Genomic DNA, 24,133 nt, shown 5'->3' with positions numbered 1-24,133 from the left:
GATACAGTCAAGACAAAGCGATGTAAGAGAAATACTTTATAATCTGCAAGCTTATAAATGTTTTCAAAGGGGAAGTGTTTGCTTTGTTTATTTCGTATTTGCTTTGCGGAAAGGATAAGCTGTATTTAAATGTAAGATGTATTTGTATAATTTTCAGCTTTTCATGCAAAAGCATAAACCAACTGTGAAAGGCTATTACACCTTTGCTTTAACTTTAAAAAGTGTTTTAGAAAGTGTAATTTAAATCTTAATATCACAAATACACACTATATAAGTATAAAACTTTAAGTTCCAATAACAGAATAAAATAACATTTCAGTTTTTTTCTTTGTCTTTGAAGATTTTGTCTGTTTTAATCGCTTAATAAAGTGGGAGTCGCCTGGAGCCGGAAAAACACCAGAGAAAAACGGCTGAAAACTGGAAAAGGTTTTTCATTATCCTTATAAAACTGATCTCCTTTCTAAATTCCGGCAACCTAAAGCATTTGATTAGGGGTTTGGTGCACGTTAATGACAACCTTAGGAGTTCTATCACATTAACCTCGAAATATTTAACAATTATGCGAGGTGAAAGTCGCTGAACAGAAATCGAGACGAAATCGTCAGTTTTTTAAATTATGTTTTTATGTTTCAAACGGACTGTACTTTTACAAACAGCCAAAAAAACTAAGAAATAATGCGAGTAATTTAATACAACTTAAAGAATGGTCTTTTTATGCACTTAATGGCAAAATGACACATACATTACATTATCCTAATACTATTTCGATAATTTTTATATAATTTATCTTCAAAGCCCATCTTCAAATGACGCTTATGTTTTTCAGGATCTTGCTATAATACGGCTATGTGTATTTCCCTGATCAACAAGACTAACAGGTTTTCCAAATATAAATAATCGTACTAAAACAAGCTATACTAGCTAGTGAATATATACCTTACTAATACCAGTCTTTATCATCCTGAAATTCAAAATGCCCCAATGATCCAACTTTGTACTCTTTATACTTCTGCAGTTTTTCTTCTAGCACCTTGTCACCCTCCTTATCCACACTGAAGCCTTCATTGATCCCTGTTTTTATGTCTTTATATAATGCGTCTTCTGTAGTTGCTACAATATTAGAACAGAGTTTAAATAAAGTCGATGATTTCCTTTTTCTTTTAGCGATCAGAGAATTTAAAAGTTCAAATATTACAGTAAAGAACTACAAGGTTCACGGGTGGATCCAGCACTAGTGCACTAATTTGCATCACAAAACGAGGTGGTTATTTTTAGCAGTTTTCTTGTGTCATGCAAATTACTGCACTAGTGCTGGATCCACCTCTGACAAGGTTGCTTTCATTTAAGGGCTGCTTTCAATCGCCAAAAACATGTGCACGAATCGAATTATTCTCGCTGCAGTATTTACAACAGTGATACAATAAAGATGAAAAAATGACTAAATTTTTCCACCTGAAAAGTAGATTAAAATTTGAAAGCTGAAAGTCATGGGAAATAAGAATATAAAAAGAAGGAATCAAGAGGAATTTAACGGGGAAAGGTAAGCTAAATCTTGTATACAACTGAGCATTAATTAAATACCTGGATTAAAATCTTCTGTTTGTATACACTTATGTTTGACATCTTTCGGCTTAACATAAGCTTCATAAACATCTTCTGTGGTTGTGGTGGTCTTCATACTTATATTTAACGTTTCCATAGTTCGAACACGTTCTTGAGGCTCAGGTGGCGTTGTATAAAACTCCTGCACCTATGAACATTCGCCAATTTAAAGTTAATTTATTAACGGTGTGCTTCAATACCTTGTTAAAGTATGACACATGACTTTTCTCAATGGTTATCAACACTGTAAATTCAACTTTTTCACTAATTAGAACACAAAAAACACAACAGAGAAGAAAAAAATTTACCTTCGGCAAAAACACCATCGTCAGAGTGACTGTTGTGGAAAGCAAAACGACGACAGATACCAGTACGTGAAGTAATTCATAATAAGCTGTCCTCTTCAAAACCATGGACACTGTTGCACCGATAGCTGACAATATGACAACATTGTAAACTGACATTCCGATGTACTTGGAGTCGTTTAGTGCAGGAATCGTTACATTGCGCGTCTCCCACGCGAGAAACACGCCAAACAGCAACAAGATTCCTTTGTATCCATACAAAGCGCCAAGCAGTTTAGTTTTGTGGGTGCAATCACAGATTTTCAAAACCGGGATTGTGATCAAATCGTTTGACTGTTCCATCTGAAATTAAAAACGTGGAGAATATATTATATGCCATGCCAGAAAGAAGATCCTTATACGAGACTGATTCAAATAAATTGGGTACCTATCATCAATATGATTACATAAAAATGGTAAAAGTATTCAATACTTTGAAAACATTCTGGCCTCAGGTTTACTTAAGCTGTTCGTCTTTGTTCGCGATCATCTGGTCGTGACTGAGCAAGCTAAATCCAAGATATCATTTTATAACGGTGCTAGTTTAGTGAATTAGCTACTTACCCTTTCAGTAAAATTATTCGAAATCAATTCACTTTATACCGTATAAAACTAGCTATTATTTGTGTGCAATTATATTTTTACTAGAACTTTAAAAAACGCAGCAATACAGGTGTAGGGTATCCTTCAAACTATAAGTAGAATCAATTATTATAGAAGTTGACGACATAATATAATATCTTAATCTTACATCAAAAATGATGTCCTCAGATTTCAATGGATCGAAAATAATCCAAAGTGTTACGAATACAACATCAACCAGAACAAGAACCAGAACAAACAAAATGAGATGAAAATCTTGCATCATCTAAGGCAAAATGTATATTAAATGTTTTAAAAATTATGGCATTGTACAAAATCATATCTTTAATTCAAAACACAGACTAGATAGCTAGTGTAATGTACAATATAACGGGCAGCGAAATTTGATATTCTGGTCAAAATCAACTAAAATGACAAAAAGCGAATTAAGAACGCAAGTGAAAAGTGTTATGGGGCCGCTGTAATTGGTGAAAACTGTAGCGTGCACCCTGCCAATTTTCCATATTATATATTGTTGTAAATATACTGGTAAATGTTGCATATTACTTGGCAAAGTTAATAAATAAATAAATAAATAAATAAATAAATAAATTGTAATATTCGATTCCCCCAATAAAATATTTTGAGTTTAGTTAAGTTCTGCCAACGTAACTACTGTTCCTACCTTTCTCTTAATCGCCCGTTGAGCGGTAAATATTTTGTGCACGCGCCATGTTTTACTGAACAAAGCCCCAAACGCCATGGAAAACGCGATTGCCAAAACATAGAGACGCACCTAGAAATTGTTATGAATATATAAATAAACACCGTTGTCTGTTTCATCATGGTTGCCGTAGGCAGATAATAAGAATCACTTGGCTACAAATTAGACACCAATTATATAGATATCTACAAAATTGTGACAAGCAAAAAAGTATATTACACTATATCTTTATCTCACATACGTTGCATAAAATTCCCAGAACATGTTCATCGACAAATCTCGAATCAATTCCCAACAAGAAAACAAAAACATAGCAAAAGAAGCAGCCAAGAAGAACGACATTGTTGATCATCGGAGATGACATTCGAATCACCCTATGGGAAAAAAATCATATATAAAAATCACGTGGTGATCCCATGGAGGAAATGAAATTATTTTTGGCGAATCTAAATTAATTAATATCCTCCTAGTAAATGTGCATAGTGTCATAGATAAAAGATGGACAGATGACCATCTTAATGGTAAAAATGTCCCACGGCAGCCATCATGCTGGAAAGTGTTTATTGCGTGATATTCAACAGTTATTCTGCTCATGCACTCTCGTCGTATATGGCCGATAGCCAACTCGGCGCACTGTTGTATTATATACACAAACTTTGTCGCCCTTTCGATCGGTGCATTTTGGTGTGCTATTATCAACTAAAACTTGGATTTCTATTTCACTCAACTCCCCAAATCTTTCGGTCATTTTGTTTACTTTCTCTTCTGGACAGATATGAGCTAATATCTGTCTAGTAGCCAACCAATGAAATTGCAGCATATCTCATATCTGGCGCTTGTGTATATAATAATACGTGATATTCGTCATTTGTCATTACGTCATTGTTTTCATGCTCTCTGCTATGTGACCTATTTCACTTTTTTTGGCAATTGCGGATATAAAAATTTATTTAGAAAAAATTTATTCATTTATATATGAATTATAAGCCAACAAATTACTACTAAAGTCGCAGAAATAGTAATAAATTCACAGGCGGCCATGTTTCAGGCAAGTGACGTGGCGTGTGCATGACTTGTACATTTGGGGAAAATTTAAGGACACAAAAATAAAAATATTCTCTAGTTACACTTCTTCTACTTATTCCTTGATAGTATGATGCAACTATTATTTCAAAGCCATGCCATCGGCCGTTTAAGTTGAACGGGCTTCGTTACGAAAAAGATAGAAAAGATTGCTCCCTTAATTTTAAGTCTCGAGGATCAATGAACTCACTTGTGATTTCTTTTCTCGATATTAAAATAGAGTAATCCCAACGAATAAATCAAGCCAAGAACCGCAAAAACACCGATTAAGATCAACTGTGCCAGGGAATATATCAAAACCTTGCGTTCTTTTCTTGTTTCATCAACTGGAACTTTGCCGTCTAAAGGTGTACGATTCATGACACAAATCCATTGGTGGCAAAAAGAAGGGGGCTGGGGATTATATAGTTTTCCTGTCGGGGGCCTCTAAATCTCCCAATTAGGGAGAATCAATAGAATTGTTGGGAGAAATTGGAAGTGAAACTGAATTAAAGGAGAATTGCTTCGATCATGCCAGCCTACCCTTCCACATTTTTCTCACTTCATTCTCATTCATGCTTAATTCATTGGTATAAGAATCGTGACTTCCAACTTGTTCAAGATAAGCTGGAAAGAAGTAAGAATTGGTCATATATAAAGTTTACTACCACCAGATTAAGTTTACTACCGGCACTTACCAATATCATTCTCAGTCAATCTCATTTGTCTGATCACAACAGTTCCAATTCTTTCACGCTTATAAAATTTATGAGGACCCTAAAATTAAAAAATCCTGGTTGATTAAAATGAAATCCAACAACATTCCTAAATAAAAGATGCATGAATTAGGACATAATTAAATTGACAGACAAACCTCCCTGGAATATGCCTTGAATATGATAAATTATAGTTCTTCAAAAGCTATTTTAACAGTGACGATTCCTGGCAATTTGCTAAATCAACTCTCTGTTTGCGATAGCGAGGTTTATAATATGACTTCGATTCACACCAGTTTTTGCCTTTTTTACTTGATGTAAATAGAAAACATGAAGTATAATAAACTTACTGAGAGGCCTTCAAATTCTTGTTTCTGCAACAAATCTTTATATTCGTAAAAGAATTTGTCGTCTCCTAACACGAGATCTTCCGGACGAGTCGTGTTTGATGTCTCGTTTAACATCAGTGCTGCAGCCCAGATACTGTCGAACGCATAACTGGTGTACGGTTGCGCTTTTTTGTTTCTTCTTTGCACTTCAGCCAAATATTCTCTGGAAGTCTAAATGTTGAAAAAATTCCCCACAATTATTTTGTTCCCGTATGTACAATCATGGTAGAGAGACGGCTAGAACATGGGATAACAAGATCCATCGTCTTTTCGCAAGTAAGTACAATTATCTTAAAATACGTAAAGTCTCATAATTTTTGCACATGATTGTAAGCGCTGCTTGGACCACGAAATTGATCGATCAACAAATTCGTACTCAGAAGGCCAACGCCTACGAGTTTTGCATAATGCCAATGGCGTAAGCAAACAAGTGAGAATAATAATAAACTAATGTTAAATCTCTATCTGCATTATCGCAGTTAAGACTACTGTCAACTCAAAGATAATATGAAGAAAGGACAAGTAGGTTTTACGCAAGCAATCGAACCTAGCCTCGCGATTTCGACCCTCCTATAATCAACTATCTACAAATTGCGAATAAATATTGATCAAGTATTGTAAACACTGTTGTTACAAGTCGTACAAATCCTGCCATATTAATTTTTGTGACACGACATCCGCGCCCACAATAAAATTTTAATAATCTGAAGACTTTATGATTGACAGTTTGAAGTGAATATCAAATTACTCACCAGTCCAGAAACTGTGACGTTGTCATCTTGTCTAATATCGACTTGGGAAATAGTAATAAAGCCTTCTGCAGCTTTGGCTACCTGGCTGATATTACAATCAATATTCATATGATGCTTTGAAAATGTGTCGACGTCGTTGGTGAATATCCATGCTCCCGTTGAGGTAGCAGCCAAAATCCATACATATTTTGGACCGTACATTCCAAGTTTGTAAGCCTTGGGAATAAAGAGACAGCTATTTATCATTTCATTTGCATTTATTTGCTTTTCCAACAACATAACACAAGTACAGAAATTTTAAAGAAACTACTTTAATGAAAGACGTGTATTGAATCAATCCGACTGAAGCATATATATATATATATATATATATATATATATATATATATATATATATATATATAAAAAAGGTTGCTTGTCCACCAGAGATATTATTCGAACATAACCACTGCTTTGTATTTTTTAATACCACTTTATTCACAAACTTTTTCGCTCTTTTAGCTTTTCAGGTGATAAAAGATGGTATACATATATCAATATTCCAATATGAAACAAGAGAGATGGCGAATCAAATTAATGCACAAACCTCACAGAAAACCTCAGCAGCACGATCAATTGAAAATTCTCCGATTATAATCCGAGCATCAAGTTTCTGAAATTTATAGAAAAAAGGATGGGGGAAATGAAAACGAAACCTCTAAAATAAAAGAAATTGCATTGATAATATTCCTAAATGAAATTTCGCATGTTGAATTGATAACTCGAGCATCATTTTGTAGAAACATCAGGTTGTTATATGAGGAGCTTCCGAACCTTTAAACCGGGCCTTCGTAAGTAAAATTTATCTTTAAAAATATCGTAACCACACTAATAACTTCTTATACCTTGAGAGGATATAGTATGGAAAAAGTAAATATTTTTTAAATTTTACCTGTAACCTCTGAAGTTCCTTTTTCGGATGATCTGCTAAGCCTTTTTGATATCCTTGGAGTGTGATTATTGAAACGTTCGCTGAAAACGACTCAATTACGCTTTGAAAGTTTTCAACAGCCTGCAGAAAGTTAGGAAAAGTCGGTTGAATTACTGAATGCTAAATCAGGGAAGGCATCTGGGGTAATAGCACAAGAGCGCAAGATTGCAGGGAGCCTAGACTGAAAAGGAGGGCATATAGTGGTACGGTAGAGAAAGCTGTTATGTTAGGCTATTCAAGGTTGTATAAAGCAGAGTATGAAAGAGCAATAGGAGAACAGAGTGTTGCAACGTGCGTGAAGAATTGGTGATAATAGCAACACCAACGTAGTTAAGAAAGAGAGACAAGAACTATTAATGAAGAACATAAAGAACAAAGAGCACGATGAAAAAACCGTTAAAAGAAAAAAGAAAGTTAACCTAATGTTTATATCTATTTCATCACTTCCCATACCGAAGAGTACAGTTTATCATCATATTCCTGTAATATCGCAACTCTCTTCCATCCGAAATACTTCAGAACAGCTAGACGAGCATAGTTGAAAAATGACGTCGATGGAACATTAGTGAACAAGGTGTGGTAATACTCATCATTATGTAGCTCGACACTTGTAGCTCCGTAAGATATCTGTGAAAACAGATTCCGTAATCCGGTTAGACCACCCTTCGGGCGTTTTATTTTCAAATAAATAATACATATGTCAAACATGCTTCGGATTTTGAGTTCTTAATTAGGATTATTGTAATTTTATGGTAAGCGCACCAAGAGAGAATTTCGTTTTAGACCAATCAACGAGTTTGTTTACATTTTCAGTAACCCAATCAGATTGCAGAAATTTTGACTTCCGGTAGAAAGGCACATTATTTACCCTTTTTACATTATCAAATAATTAGGCATTCTGATTGGTTTTGCCTGGAAAATGTAAACAAATAATTCTATGTCGATTAGTTTAAAACGAAATTCTACCTTGTTGGTAAGGGCTAATTAGGAATTAGGGACCAGTCATTATTATGTCAGGGGTGGGGGCTAACCATTTTTCCCACCCAACCATTTTCGTTCGGGAAAAAAACTTTTGTAGACACTTTGACAAATGATGACATAGATCGTAACATTTAATTTTAGATTGATATTTTTATGATTAAAAGATTTGTGTTGATAAATTTCTTTACCTTATCTTTTTCTTTCTCATTTTTATTTTACCCCACCTTTCTCTTTTTTTTTAATTTTCCTGCACCTCAGGGGTGCCTAATTTTTAGTTAACCCACCTTTTACTCGTCACCCCCCAACCCTGCCATAAACAATTACCGGTTCCTTTGGAATCTATGGAACTCTGCCTTTATATCAACAATTACCTGCAAAACGTTCCAGCTTGCGCTTGCGATAGCAGCTGGCCCAGCGTTCTTCGACCACGCTGGTCCGATCATAACCTGGATCGACTCATTCTTCGGCCATTGCAAAAAACCAAACACTCCTAATACAGTGTATATTGGGGAGCTCTAGAAAGTAAATGTACGTGAATTATTGCATGGTATAAATGTGATGCTCTAAGGTGTGGTAATTGCCGGTAATCTAGAATTAAGCTCTACGAATTTTTTCCCGAATTTTCAGAAATGGAATTGTCACAAGAAGAAATTTCGTTTTAGACCAATCAGAAGGCATGAATTCTGACTATTTCCGGTGATGAGGTACATTATTTGCCACTTACATGAAGCTTAAAAAATTGGTTTTGACTGGAAAATGTTAACAAATTTGCCGATTAGTTTGAAACGAAATTCCTCCTTCTTGCTGTCGTTGTAAATACGGTAGATGCTAAACGTACAGTATGTTGATGTATTAACAGGGTGAAATTTTGTTTTAAACTAAGCACATATTTGTTGACATTTTTCATGTAAAGCTAATGAAAATGTAAACAAACTCACTAATTGGTCTAAAACAAAATTCCGCCGTATTAACTATTTAACTTACGAATGTATTCGTGTATTTCACAACGATTTCATAATCCTTTAGAATATCACTTCGATTGTTTATAATCTCTGTCGCATGCTCCATTGCCGTTTTAAAGCCTTGCGCATCATCACCGTACGAATACACCAAAGCTCCGATGAAAATCTTTTTCTTTGATAACGAGATTGTTGCTTTCGAAAAGCAAAACAAAATCGCCCACATCAACGCACGACGCATTACTAGTGCCAGGAGAAAATCATATTATGAATGTTAGCAAGAAGAGATATGAAAGATCTGGTTTGCGCATCTCCGCTAGCTGATCTGGGTATAAAAATCAACCAATCAGAAGCCAGATCTTTGACAAAACTGAATTATCATTTCCTTCATTGCATATGACTTTGACACTCGAAACATCAAGTAATTTTATTATATTTATGCGAAAACACGCTAATTTTTTCTCAACTGTAAATTAGAATTTAAATTGTTCGCCCTTTATACTATTAGTTAGAAGAATAAGGACAAATAACACCAGGCACATGATAACTCAGTTTTGTCGAGACGCCTTATGACGTCATGATCTCAGATCAGCTGGCGAGTCTGTTGGGGTCAAGAAACATTTTTAGTTTTTGATATATGGTCGCCGGTAAACTAAGTATATGCATGGGTACAGTCGCGCTATGTTTATATACAAACGCCTTGATTACATATATTGAACAGCTATAATTTTCAAAATACCCTGTCCCATGATAGATATTTGAATGATATGATACGATAAAAATTGGAATATTTTACACTATTTTAATTCGTTATATTTAAAAATGAATAAGAGATAGAGATTAAATTTATTTCGACAAATTAAGCTTTGCGTTATTCCTAAATCTTTGAATCATTCAATGTTATAGGCGTGCAAAATCGCTGCCCAGCTAGTAGCTGCTGCTGTAGTCTCTTTAACCATCTAAGAACTTTGTAATTAAATATGAAAAAAAATAAACCTAACGGCAGAATTCCGGAATTAAAATCACTTTGAAACACACAAGTCGACTGTTATATTTCTATTTGCATCATGGGCCGGTTGTATCAAGCCCGTTTAGCTTATTAAATGGTAGTTAAGTTCAATGTAGAAATCAAATCTTTCCTCAAGTAAACTAAAGATTTTAAACCTTAATGCAATGATACTGTTTACAACTACATATTCAGAGCATAAGATTGAATTTAACTCATTCACTGGAACATACGCAACACACACTGCTTAAAATAATAATCAAAGGTGAGGGTCTAAAAGAATTTAGGATGGTCATGTTTTGAAGATATCCCTGATGTTTTAAGAGAATTTAAAAAAATATGAAAACAAATCGCCGAATAACACCCAAGAGAATTAATTTACATATAATATTATAGTGAAGATGGAATTCTATTTTAACTGTCTATCGTTAACATGAGAATCCCTTTCACCTGTTCTATCTGTTCACCGCACACATATAATTATATTATACTAAAAGGGAATCTCGGGAATAAATGGGGTTGCAGACGCGATCTCTTTTTTGGTTTCGAGTTTCTAATTTGTTCGGGTGAGTCGTAGTATAACTGCAGTGTTGCCAATTTTAGAATAAAAAGCGCCGCTGAAGCATATTGTAGCAATATAATAATACCTCATAGCAAGATTTTTTAATCAAACACGGCTCGACGAAATTGCAATCTCAGCTTTAATTTAACGCTTGTTTGCATATCTTGTTAGATTGAATAAACCAATCTACGTTTCGTAAAAGAAAATATTTCATTTTTATTTATCGGCTCCAATTATTAATGAGAACTGCCTTGCTCGCGTGATTTATTTATTAGATCTTAGATTTATAGCTTAATATTCAGTCCGAAAGTTCCTTCAAAAAAAATGAAAAAAAAAGACAAATGGGTGAAAAATAGCTTTTAATTGTGTTGAACTCGAAAATTTTGTTAAGTTTAGGAACATGTGATTTGCAACATTAAAGCCTGCCGCACACGAGAGCTATCAACTGAGCTCATTAACGACGCCGCGAGGCAATTAGCTCAGCCTGAAAACCATCCACACACGTGAGAAACTTGCCTCTCGAGGCGAATTCCTCACGAAAAACTATCCGCACACGAGAGTAACTTGCTGAGCTAACAGCCACGCGTGGTCTTTTACTCAGCTAATAATAGCTCACGTGTTGGTCGGGCTTTTGAAAGTTTAAGATTTAATTGTGACACAGCTAGCACGCCATCTTGCTATAAACGAAGAAATATCTGGCGCAGGGCAACAGTTACAAACTTGTACTCCCAAAAATTTCTTCCATTTTTTTGCCATTCTTATATATATGATACTTTCGGATATTTTCACGGCTTTCCGATATGAAAACAGCTGTAATTAACGTGAGAGTTGTTTGGTTATTATAACGTAATGGGCAAAATAGCGGAGAGAGCACCTGTTTAATTTCAATAGTGCCAAAACGACCCGACAGGAAATATTTAATCCAAGAGCGACTCTTTCGGTCTTTTTAGCAATATTATCAACTAGACACCGGAATATCTTAGCAAAAGAGAAATGCTGTATTTCTGCAGGACAAACAGGGGCTAGAAATTTTACATTGTTTGAAATATAAGTATAGATAGTTATGAAAGATGAATGCTCATTTATATAAATGCTCTCAATTAAATATCGGACGAAAATCGCACGTAAAATCACCGCAGAATTCGCCTGACTATGTGGCTTCAAAGCAGTTAAATTTCCATTGCTTTTTTGAATAGGATAAATTGTGTTAGTGGCGTCGAGCTCACCGCTTATAGTGAATCGTAAATTTCCACTGTAAATATGTAGCTAAGATGACGTCTAAGAGTCCCATGGGACTTTAAATATTTAAATTACCAATGATTACCTGCCGTCTTTGTCGAAGTCGCCCTGGTATATCGTAATATTTTTTTATTTCCTTATCCACTTGTTGAGCTGCGATGTTCGCTGTTTCTGTGTCAGCCCAGTTATTTTTAACACTCTTTTTTATGTAAATATAATATAATTCTTGTTGCCGTCATTACGTTTTTAACAAATTCAATAAAGTAAAGTAATTGGAATTCAGTCAATAAAGGAAAACAAAATGAAGTTTTTACGTCTTTGAGCTGTAAGGTATGGACTCGCAACTTTCAAAACAATATGATCATGAAGTGTGCGATGAAAATGTTATAGTTTAGCTATTTTCATGCAGCTGTCTAGTCACATCGGATAATATTGGTGACTTATTATTCCCGTTGAAACATTATCAAGCATCATTATCATCACTTTTAATTTGGGTTGGGTTTTCCGGCGATCCTAACCGAAGGGACCGATTCCAGACAGCTTGCCATGCACATGAGTACTTGTCTGAGTTATGGTCTGAGCTAAAGGGCAGGCGTATCGATTTCTCAGTTGTCAAAGGGTTTTGCTTGGAAATTAGACGCGCGTCACCGTGAGAAAAAAGTCTTCTTTATTTCTTTTCGCGCAAGCTTTGCGCAAATATGTATTCTGGAGCCAAAAAATACGTTTCTCAGCTCGCGCAATTAAATAATTCCCTAAATACTTATAGTTATTTGCTTTCAATAAGATATTATAACCAAAGCAAAATTTCTCAACCAGATTAAACACATAAAAGTGGGCCTTTTGCTGTGTAATAGGTACGATGCTGTTTTCAGCTAATTGTAGGTCGGGTTGTACGTAAAGAGTAGGGATATACATACATTAACCGCAGTGATTATAGAGGCAAAAAATGACTTAAAAGTTAGAACTACGAGAAAAGTATTCTCCGACCCTTTTTTAGTAGTATGGCACGATCAAGCAACATTGGGATCAAATACATGTAACGAGATATGAACATGTATGCACTGCAATAAATAACCTCTGTGTGCATGGGATTATTTGGCGTAGACAAGAATCGGAAACGGAAAAAAAATGAGAATTTTATGTTATGATCGTCCGGCTGATGTACAAAGTCAATTATGCATATATTCCAACATGTAAGAAATTCCCAAAAGGTCACACACATAATGTATCTTTGACTTTCGAGTAAGTTGAAAACTACGTGTTGAATGTAAAAAGATAGAACAAAATTACTTCGGCGGAACTTCAAATATCGGATTGTTATTATGTGTTTATGATTGTTGAAAAGCTTCTATACCTAAATGTTTGTACGACAAAAAAATGAAATGCTCACTGCGATCTTCATGTCTATATATCTACTTCATATAACAACTGTTTAAATTTTAAAATACACATCACCTTATCTCGTGTCCTATATCCACTTACGCGTATCGTCTTGAACTCCTAATCGCAATGCTGAAACAGATATTTTTGTTTCAGGTACAGCTGGCTGAGTGATACTGAGATCGCTAAACGCAAAGAAGAATAGCGTGAATTTTCTTCATTAAATATTTTTGTCGGTGTTTATTTAGTGCAACAGAAGATCGTTTATTGCATTCTTCGCTTGCTAACTATAATTATCAAACAGCTGTCAGTCACAATTGACGCTGAATAATCATTGTCGCAATGACAAGGGCAAACAAGATGCCGTAAAATGACACCGCAGAAATCGGTAAGACTTATCATTACTTGGTAGGGAAAAAGATTTATAGATACTCAACAAAATATATCTTGCATATAGATCAATATACGTCAAGCTTGCAATATACGTCAAGCTTGCAATCCAATATACGTCAAGCTTGCAGACGGCAAAAAAAATCGCTAAATACTTTAAGCCTGCAGAGAATTGCCATTTCACAGCTGCCAGATGCGTATGATGAGCTGTCAAAAGATTGCAGAATGCGGTGTTCTGTAGTATTGACTGTCTTCCGCATCAAAATAAGAAAGCATACAGAATTTTTTCTATTCAATATTAACTACTCCAATATTTTTAATGTATGTATTTCTTAACATCGCGATTCAAGTTACCGCATTTTTGTTCTTCCATGCTGAGCATTGATTGACAGTGCATCATCTGAGAATCCAGAATCCATCAGCGTACATTCATCAACTTTCATACTATTCCAATATTAACTACACCAATATTTTTAATGTATGTATTTTTTAACATCGCGATTCAAGTTACCGCATTTTTGTGCTTCCATGCTGAGCATTGATTGACAGTGCATCATCTGAGAAGCACACTTTTCCCAGCAGACAAAGCGTGCTCATAACTGAACGAATATAGTCATAATTAAGTCTTCACGATTGATATATTAACCAAATTTTGGTGCATATTTCCTGCAGCAAGCATGTAGTTCATGCATATTGTTCGGTGCTCAGTTGCCGGTTCAACTAGGAGGAATATTTCGAAAAAGAAATCCGAGCGTTCGATCGAAAAATTCCGCCCAGTGGAAAACCGCCTTAAATCCGATGACAAAATGTTGCAAGCTTTAATTTTATTTTTAATAATTTGCTTAATTAATAAATCCCATTAGAGAATAGTGGGGTTAATTGAAATTGATAAAATTTAATTTCTTGGGCTTAAGGCCGCAGCATTCATTTACCTAATTCTTACTATAGAGTAGAGCACTTAGACCCGTTTTCCAGTGGGCAAATTTATTCGAGCGACGCAAAGCCTTGCAAAGGCAAAATTGCGGAATAGATTGATTAGTGAAAAAAATCATTTCAAAAAGTGGGACTGTGTGCACGATAAAGATTAAATAAAATTAAACATCAATGTCTGAAAGTGCTGATGTATTTTACCGTAAACAAGACCCTGGGTACGAGGTTGATAGATTAGTTGCTACGCATCCTGATTGGCTTAGCTACTCAGGCTAAGCTAGACAGTAATGAAACCAGCCAGTAAAATAGTTTGTAAAATAGCCAGAGTTTGTGATCAGAATTTAAGTAATAAAAGTTCGGAAACTGCTTGCTTGGTTTGAAAATAATTCATCCAACGATCATGGCTTTGTAAAGAAACTATAGAAAGGCATTCCAACCCAACCTCGTTCCTTGATTTTGGGTTGGGGTAATAGGCCCTGGGGTCGGCCAGCCTCTTCTGACTTCTGATTGGTTAAATATTTTTCCTAGTTTATGTGTAATTAGCGGAATATTTTGTAATTATTCGGAAAAAGTACAATTCCAATATGCTTCAATGCGACAATATTATCCGTTCTACGTGACATCACCATTTTGAAAATATTAGGCAAAATTTTATGATAATTCATGCTTATTAAAAATACTTACGAAATGTGGGTATTTTGAACGGCCGATCCCAAGGTCTTTCCTCTTCTCCCTCTCGCCTCCAGACCCAACACCCCCTATAAAGTCCAAAACGGCTCTGGGGACAAGATTGGTTCCAATCCATTTCTCTTCAGTACCAACCCTCGGAATAAACAATGAACACTTCCTTTTAAGAATAACATCACATTCCCCGTTAATAGTTTTGTAATTTAAAATGAGAAAACTGAAATAGTGTTATTTTAAAATTCAATCTTTAGCCTTGGCTCCATAAATTATTATGTCTAATCTTCTTCAATTTTTAAGTTATAAACGACAAAGCTGAATATACAGTAGCTTTATAGATTTAAAATCAATTCTATCAACAATAATTATTTGTTTAAAGAACTTTTTAAATATATCAGACACGAATGATTACTTCTTTTTACATTGCATGTATACAATCTACCTAAAAAATAGTATCCTTTGGTTTTATTTTACGTAGCCTACCATAATTATAAGGAAGACGATTATCTTTGGAATCGTTCATTTTAGAGAAAGGGAGATTTAGGGAGATTTAAGGAAAGGGAGATTTCAAGTTTTAAGGTCTTGTGGACGTTTGAATTATTGTTTTTGCGTAGTGGTTTCATTTTTTCCAGCTATAAGCAGGGGGAAGAGGCATATTCATATATTCGTGTTCATAATAACGATGGTTTTTACGCTCAATGAACATGCATATATAAATACGTCTCATACGACGTCTTATACTAAATAATGGACTGGATATTGTGGGAAAAGTTCCAAACAGCGTAGGATGTTTGGATGATAAGGATGTAGGATGTTAGGTGTTAAATGTTTATTGCCTATGCAGGCTATTATTAACTTAAATGTTTATAACATTTTAATACTATATATATAGGCTAAGTAATTAATTTAATTTTTGGCACATATTTTTGTATATAACTACGCCATATCTACTTGGAACAGATCAGATTAAACAGATTTAATTAACGATAATATTAATAGACAATAGTCTGCTTAGACATCTTTTTACAATGTATATAGACAATCTACCTGGAAGATATAGTAGAGAAAAAAAACATTCATCAGAACTTACTGTTAAGGTAACCGAAGATTGTTTGATTTTGCAATATTCTATATAACATTTTCATAGAAATAAAAACAATAACCACAATACCTCTAATGAACGCTGAATCCGTCTTGTTCCTTTGTGTTCATGTTTTCATGATCAAATTCCGCGTTCTGATTGGTCATTGAAGAGTCTGGGCTGTTATCACACAATCCCACACCCACACCAGAATCTATCAGTGTACATTCATCAACTTTCATATATTCTTCACCGAACACGGGTTCACTACTATTACTAACCATAGATGTCACCGTTTCACCATTGTTATCTCTATTGATCCCGTTCGCCATCACTGCAGCACCGTTTCCTCCACTAAACATCGGCGATGCAATTGACAGACCATTATTAGCTATGAGAAATACCGGACATGACTTAACAACTGCTCTCAAATAAATATTTCACTGAGATCGTGAAAAAATCCATATTATAATATCATACTCGAAAGTGTTGTATTTTTGGTATATAAAAGATGGTTATATGTACGTTAAGAACAATAAAAGACAATTTCTTGATTCTTATATTATATCATAACGGAAAAAAGTAAAATTTTATTGATTCGCTTGGAAAAAGTAGATAGAAAATTTTCAAACTTGGACTGTGACGAAACGAAAATGCTGAAAAGTTTTGGATATCACAAGTTTGAAGTTACTGTATAATTATAAATAAGGCTGGATTTTCACTTACAGAGAAATAGTTCGCTTGCGAAATATTTGCATATTTTCTTTAGAATGTCAACAGCATAAATAAACTATTTCAACATGACTGCTCTCAATTCAAAAGAAAATACGCAAATATTTCGCTTGTGAACTGTTTCTCTGTAAGTGGAAATCCACCCTAACAAGTTAACAAGTTTCAGTTATAGCTGTACAACACAGTTGCGTAACAAGAACGATAATTAGGGGGGGGGATTCATATATCAAGTTTTGTCCTATGGATCTCTTTTGTAATTGCAATAGATTTCAATACCCTTCGAAGAATTAGTATTATCCTCACCGGGATCGAAATCCTCCGTTTGTATCCATTTATCTTTAACATCTTTTGGTTTGACATAAGCTTCGTAAACATCAGATCCTCCAGTTGTTGATGTCGTTGTCGATCTCGCGCTCATTTGCAGAGATTCCATCGTTCGAGTGCAACCTTCAGGCTCCGGCGGAATAAAGTAATACTCATAAACCTTTAACAGAACAAATTTTTTGTCGGTGACAATGCACTAGTTCATATTGAACAATGTTTTCTCTAATATTTTTCTTGGAATAAACAATAGATTTAAGCTGTCAATAGGGGTATGTTCCTACACCTCATTCTTAAAATCGGTTAAAGCGAATCATCTATTTGTAAGAAATCTCACCCATCAGAAAGGATGAGAAAGAATAATAAGTTATACGTTGAGGGTTAAAAGGTCTTAACTTCGAGTGGAAATCACAGCGCGTATGAGCCAGGAATATTTCCTTAAATATCTGTTAAGTACCGTTTGTCTCGCAGGAAACGAAACTGCGCCGTTGACATGTTGGTGTTAAGAAAAGAAATACGAAGAGAATATCTTCTCACCTTTGGCGCAAATACCATAGTCAAGGTAACAGTCGTAGAAAGTATCACCACAGCAGATACCAGTACGTGAAGTAATTCATAATAAGCAGTCTTCTTTAAAACCATTGAGACTGTTGCACCGATGGCTGATAATATGACAACATTGTAAACTGACATTCCGATGTACTTGGAGTCGTTTAGCGCAGGAATCGTTACATTGCGCGTTCCCCACGCGAGGAACACGCCAAACAATAGCAAAATTCCTTTGTATCCGTACATGGCGCCAAGCAATTTTGTTCTATGAGTGCACTCACAGATTTTCAAAACAGGAATTGTAATCACATCGATGGAATCTTCCTTCTATAACGATGAAAATAATTCTGACGTCAAAATTTCTCCATCCAAACGGGGATGCATGCTGGCCTCTTTCGGTAGTAAAAGTACTCAGTAACAGAATCATAGAATACCACAATGCTTGCATATAATACTCACAGTCTTACCATTTTATCAAAAATGATCTCCTTCGCTTCTAAGGGATCATAGTAGACCCAGATGGTTATGAAAATGACATCAACTATCACCAAGACCAAGACAAATAAAAGAAGGTGAAAATCGCGCATCATCTAGATGTATTTCAGAAAAAAAACATTACACACAATGCTGTATTTGCTGCCGAAGACATACTGGTATATGACGGCATGCAAAGTTTCTCATGAAGACCGGGGGGGAGGTGTATATTCATATATTCATGTTTATATACCATAGGAACAATAGCATACAAAAGAAATCATTCGGGCATAAGACGAATATATAAATATGCACCCCCCTCCCCCAATTAAGCTTCTAGCTACGGCCCTGCATGAAATTGTACCAGACACTTGTTGAAAAGATGGATTGCATGGCCAAAAAACGCTCTGTGAGTTAAGGAGGTGAGTTAATATTACTTGTGGAATTTGTTATGAAGATTTAGGAAGTCAATAACAGACTCCTTGGAATAGTGCAGTAAGTACCGCGTTGGAAACGAGGCTAAAAAGACAAAACACTTAAACCATCCCTGAACCACGAGAACGTCCTCACGCAAAATAAGTAAATCCTTTCAGTGTCTCCAAGTTACGTTTTGTCTCGGAGTTCAAATGCCATTGGTGTAAAACAGTGACGATTTAATTCAGTTATGAGAATTGAATTCTTTTATTTTTATAGTTGACCAATATCTCAGAAATGCATTTTTTACACCGTCAATGAACACGGGAATCGTCAAGCTGACCACAGCATGTGCACAGTTAAAAAGCCGCATTGCAAATTACAATGATACATACATCCTTACCAATACAAATCAATTTTTAATTCGTTGTCGATTAATTAATAGCACGTAAGAGGTTAGATATTAGATGCCTTACATCAACCTTGTTTTCCTACCTTCTTCTTGATAGCTCGTTGAGCAGTGAATATCTTGTGTACTCGCCATGTTTTACTGAATAATGCGCCAAAAGACATGGAAAATGCAATAGCCAGTACATACAGACGAACCTAAGAACACGAGTGAAAAAAGCTTGTTCACATTGGTTATTTAAAATAAGAATCAAATTCCTTTACTTTTCATTCTTCCATTCTCGCTTAGAGTGGATTGCACTTCCAGAAAAAGAGTTCGCTAGCGAAATATTTGCATATTTTCTTTTAATTTGAATTTTGACAGCATAAATAAATTAGTTCAGCTTGACTGTCCTCATTTCAAAAGAAATTATGCGAGTATTTCGCTAGCGAACTCTTTCTCTGCAAGCGGAAATCTTTTTGAGATCGATAAGAAACTCGAGTCTTCTTCTCACTGACCGGTCGACGTTCATTCTTAAGCCTGGACTTACATTGCATAATATTCCCAAGACATGGTCATCCACAAATCTCGAATCAATCCCCAACAAGAAAACGAAAACATAAAAAAAGAAGCAGCCAAGAAGAACGACATTGTTGATCATCGGAGATGACATTCGAACCACTCTACAAGGAGGAAAAGCGAAAACCTCTTTCCCACATATAGCTATTTTAAATACAAACATTAAAAGGCCAAAGAATAAGCCGGACTGAAAAAAATCTTGTTGTGACTACTGTGTTTACTTACTTGTGATTTCTCTTGCTGATGTTGAAGTAGACGAAAAAAATCGAATAAAACAAGCCCAAAGCAGCAAAACCCCAGATGATCGCTACCAGCAATTTGGAGTAGGTTAAAACTTTTTTTTTCGTTCTCGTCTCGTCGACCGGAACCTTCCCATCTGAAAAAAAATTAAGTTGCAGTCTGACAGGCGCAGGAAGTGAAGTTGAAATGATTGTTCGGAAAGAGAGAGGCTATACTGGGGAAAACACTAAATCTAAATGTGTTCAGTCAAGAGAGGTAACGAGAAGCTATACAACAGTTTATTGCAATTTTTTATGAAAATAAAAAAGTATAAATCAACTTCATGTATGTACACCATGTTTCAGAATATTTACGACTATAAAAACACAAGTTTTCGCTTTCACCAAAAAAGGCCCAATTAGTCAAAATGCGTTTAATTAAACATGAATTCCAAGATAGCGAATCTATCGATATTGGTGACGACGTTGTGGATTAAACAGGCTTAATTTACTGCTGTCAAAATATCAGGACATTGCTGACTTTTTGTTTTAAATGGCAAAATATACGCACTCACCTTTCCATAATTTATCAACCTGGCTTTCAAAAAGTTCCATTTTAAATTCCTCCCTGCTGATGGAACTGAACGATCCCACTTGAACAAGCTCCGCTGTGAAAAAACAGACGATAAACTGCATAAATCACCGTATAATAATTTATAATGGTAATTGCACTGAATATAATAAATATATGTATCAATCACCTTTAATGTGCTATGATGCTTCTGAAATGTATTTTCATACATACATTTGAAATGAACATAAGCCATTAATTACCTGTTCCATTCACATTTCTCATTTGGTTTATTCGAACGGACCCCAATCGTCTTCTGTAATCAAAGTGGTGTCGCCCCTATCGAAAAAATATAGAATTTGGGACAAATTTATTTCATCGTTCAGATGGATTTAAATGAATTGGTTGAAAGCGAATCAAATCGTGCACGCTTTTGTTCACCAGCCATAATATCTAGAGAGGCATGCAATTGTTAATCTTAAGGGATTGTTATCGTGAAATTCGTTAGAGATTGACTGCTTGTGTAATCAATGGACATGCACAACAAATTTTATTATTGCCATGTTGAATATATTCGAAGCTAAGAAAATCAAAGGATAATAATTGTGAAGTAAATTTGTCTAGAAATAGAAATATATATAGTGATAAAAATTATATACCGTCATGCCTTGGAACTGAATTAGAGAAAGTTGTCGAATGTAGGCATTTCTTATTTTAATGGATCCAAACTTTGCATTTTCCGGACGGTATTCCTTAGGCGCTGACAAGCTTGCTTGAAATAGCAAGGCTGCTGCCCATACGCAGTCAAACGCGTAACTCACGTAACTTCGTGGATTCCTGTTTCTTTTGCGCATCTCTGCCATGAATGACTCGGGAGTCTTATAAAATAAATCAAAATATCACAAGTTTTGCTTCTCACCGATTGAGATTTCAGGGGCAGAAAAAACTACAAAACAGTAGGCTATACGGACAGGGTTTCAATTCTCTAATTTTAACGGTTAAAGGTTTTTGGGTTTCAAATTTCAAAGTTTTTTGAGTCGTATAAAAACGAAAATGAACAAAAAATTTGTGCGAAAATTTTATAATCACACCGCTGCGGATTAAGTTAAGCATATATTCAAATTCTGCTCTTAGATAATGACTTTTATTTTTCGCTAATTTAATGATAAAACCAACCACGAGTCTGTATTTACAGTTTTGAGGGATGAAAACCTTGTGAAAGTGTGACATACGAGTACTACATACAACTAGGTTTAACGCGAGAAAATTGTTCCCAAGATACAACTGCCTAAAATAGACCAATTAAAAGGCCTAGAGCTAAGGGCCCTTAAATCGAGACAACAAGTTCTGGTTTTTATGTCTATTTTAGCTTGCAGTTATACCAGAATTATTGCTTTGATGATTTAGGCCCTAACTTCTTCTTACCAAACCAGACAGTGTTTCGTTTTTATCTGCTCGAATGGGTATTTTGTCGGAAACGATAAATCCATCTGCTGCTTCGATGATTTGGCTGATATTGCACTTGGAAGCTTTGTGGTATTTGGGAAATGTTAGAGGACTGAATATCCAGGCGCCGGAGGCTGTTGCTGGCAAAAACCACACATACTTAGGACTTGTCATTCCCATTTTGTAAGCCTAGGTAGAAATTCTTTGCAGTGATTATGAAGTACGAGAAACGAGTGAGGAAAGACAAAGTTGCGCGTTTCCAGCTTTCTATTCGCGACTATGGATTGCTCATTGAATAACATATAAGTCATGGGGTCTCATGCAGTAATAACTACGGACTGGGTAAAATCATGACATACCTCGCAAAAAACATCAACAGCGCCATTGATCGAAAACTCGCCAATTATGATACGGGCGTCCAGGCTCTGAAATTGAATAAAGCGATGTTTTAATGATGAATATATATATATATATATATATATATATATATATATATATATATATATATATATATATATATATATATATATATATATGTTATCTACCAGATTGGAGGTCCGAGGCCGAAGGCCGCGAGGGACGTTTTGAGACCAAGGGAAATATTTCCCCATACGGACCGACTAAACTGGTAAATAATAGATTTATTTTTCTCTTGCGGTCCGAATTCATACTATTTCAGCGTTTGCTCTGTGCTTTTAAATCTCGCGCGGTCCGTACGCCCTCATACGCTAAAATATGAATTCGGACGCAAGAAAAAAATAAAGAAACATATCACCGTTGGAACACAAATATACATTAAATTTTGTGGCTTACTTTTAAGTTTTCCAATTGCATTCTGGGATGACCCTTCGTGAACCGGCTGAATCCTTCGATGGTGATCAGAGAAATGTTTAAATTGTCACGAACTATTTGGTGACGCAGGTCACGAACCGACTAAATCGAATATATAGGTTCAATAAGTAAAAATAAAAATCCCCGTATTACAGATAAAAGTGAAAGGATTTTACTTCGATGAACTGAAATTTAGGTTTTGCCACGTTAAATTAAGCTCAGTTTGAATGTAAGCCGTGAGCCATTTACGAAAATTTAACAACTTCAAATTTACTGCATTTTCAAAATCCAATGTTTGTATCATCAGCAATTTTGTTTTGTGATAATTGCCAAACAACAAAAATATGATGGCGGTATAGACCTTTTGCATACAACTTTTGATTCAGATAACAAAAAGGAAATTTCAGAACGGGGCATACCTCCAGAAATAATTGCGGATTTAAACGTCTAGGGACGGGAAAGGATGAGTGATGAAAATATTTCAATGAATTACAAAAAAATCTAATTCACCTCCGCGTATAACTCGTCATCATATTCTCGCAAGATGGCGATTCTTTTCCAGCCAAAGTATTTTATCAGTTCCAGTCTGGCTTTATTGAACGCAGATGTTGACGGAACATTTGTAAACAATGTCATGTACTCGAAACTTTGAAATTTCACACTGCTCGCCGCGTATGACAACTAAAATATTATATAAAACGGTGTAGACGCTAAAAGTATAAGAGCAGGTGTCTGCGGGGACATGATGGTGTGTCTAGTTGAATGGTGTATATATAGCTACCGCTTCTCTCAGATGATGGGAGGACAATAAAAAATGTCAGGCTAATGGAAAAGGAGATATAGGATAAAGTGGACATGGCACAGTAGACTAAAGCAGGGAGCATGCAATTTAACCATAAAGTGGCCACTAAAATTCGGGGTTCACTCGGGTCTTAAATAAAAAACCGTTGCACGAGTGTGTTAAGAAATGCAGTTTGGGAAATCCGTAAACACTGATGACATATTAGTGAGCTCAAGCAAGTGGCGTTTTTTGGCAATACAAACGGCACGAGTAACGTCAAAAGACTTGGTCAAGGATTGTGATTCGTAAAAAGCAAAAAAAATTCCTTGCGGTCAACGTATACGTGTTGTGAAAATTGACATTTCCTTAAGCTCACCATTCATTAAGAATTTCATTAATTAGTTTATTTTCTTCTGTTTCTGAAGATCTGGTTGCCTGATTTGCAGCAACGGTGGTCTTAGACCACGCTGGACCAA

General features: G+C 35.3%; 1 protein-coding gene across 5 annotated transcripts; it reads right to left on the bottom strand.

The window, feature by feature from the left end:
* Window positions 1-757: 757 nt before the first annotated feature.
* Window positions 758-23,553, bottom strand: LOC114530020 (gamma-aminobutyric acid type B receptor subunit 2-like). 5 transcript variants are annotated; one of them, XM_028551598.1, is made up of 18 exons: window positions 16,444-16,511; window positions 15,273-15,411; window positions 9,107-9,324; window positions 8,494-8,637; window positions 7,595-7,768; window positions 7,103-7,222; window positions 6,758-6,823; window positions 6,172-6,387; window positions 5,381-5,590; window positions 5,013-5,091; window positions 4,858-4,941; window positions 4,526-4,676; window positions 3,494-3,626; window positions 3,214-3,324; window positions 2,698-2,814; window positions 1,911-2,249; window positions 1,582-1,750; window positions 758-1,110 (listed from the first exon to the last, which is right to left on the bottom strand). In XM_028551598.1, exons 2-18 carry the CDS (start codon window positions 15,391-15,393, stop codon window positions 941-943), a joined length of 2,622 nt encoding a protein of 873 aa, XP_028407399.1. In that variant the 5' UTR covers window positions 15,394-15,411; window positions 16,444-16,511; the 3' UTR covers window positions 758-940. The 5 variants fall into 5 exon arrangements, 4 of the variants coding, with proteins under 4 accessions (XP_028407399.1, XP_028407400.1, XP_028407401.1 ...); XM_028551599.1 differs by lacking the exon at window positions 16,444-16,511 and having other exon boundaries at window positions 758-858; window positions 937-1,110; window positions 15,273-15,779; XM_028551600.1 differs by lacking the exon at window positions 16,444-16,511 and adding an exon at window positions 13,344-13,453 and having other exon boundaries at window positions 15,273-15,343.
* Between the last annotated feature and the right edge of the window lie 580 nt (window positions 23,554-24,133).

The sequence above is a fragment of the Dendronephthya gigantea genome, unplaced genomic scaffold (genome assembly GCF_004324835.1).
Source record: "Dendronephthya gigantea isolate DGI-Jeju-01 unplaced genomic scaffold, DenGig_1.0 000059F, whole genome shotgun sequence".
Lineage (NCBI taxonomy): Eukaryota > Metazoa > Cnidaria > Anthozoa > Malacalcyonacea > Nephtheidae > Dendronephthya > Dendronephthya gigantea.
Note: the sequence above shows the minus strand (reverse complement) of the source record. Positions and strands in the feature narration are given on the sequence as shown.

Bases quoted from the DNA above. Each gene is read 5' to 3' on its own strand.
- LOC114530020 (XM_028551598.1), bottom strand. From the start codon at position 15,393: ATGGATTGGAACCAATCTTGTCCCCAGAGCCGTTTTGGACTTTATAGG. The intron at 9,325-15,272 runs GTAAGTATTTTT...TCCTGGCACTAG, and splicing joins GTTCAAAATACCCACATTTC to TAATGCGTCGTGCGTTGATG. The intron at 3,325-3,493 runs GTATGTGAGATA...AACAATTTCTAG, and splicing joins TTCTGGGAATTTTATGCAAC to GTGCGTCTCTATGTTTTGGC.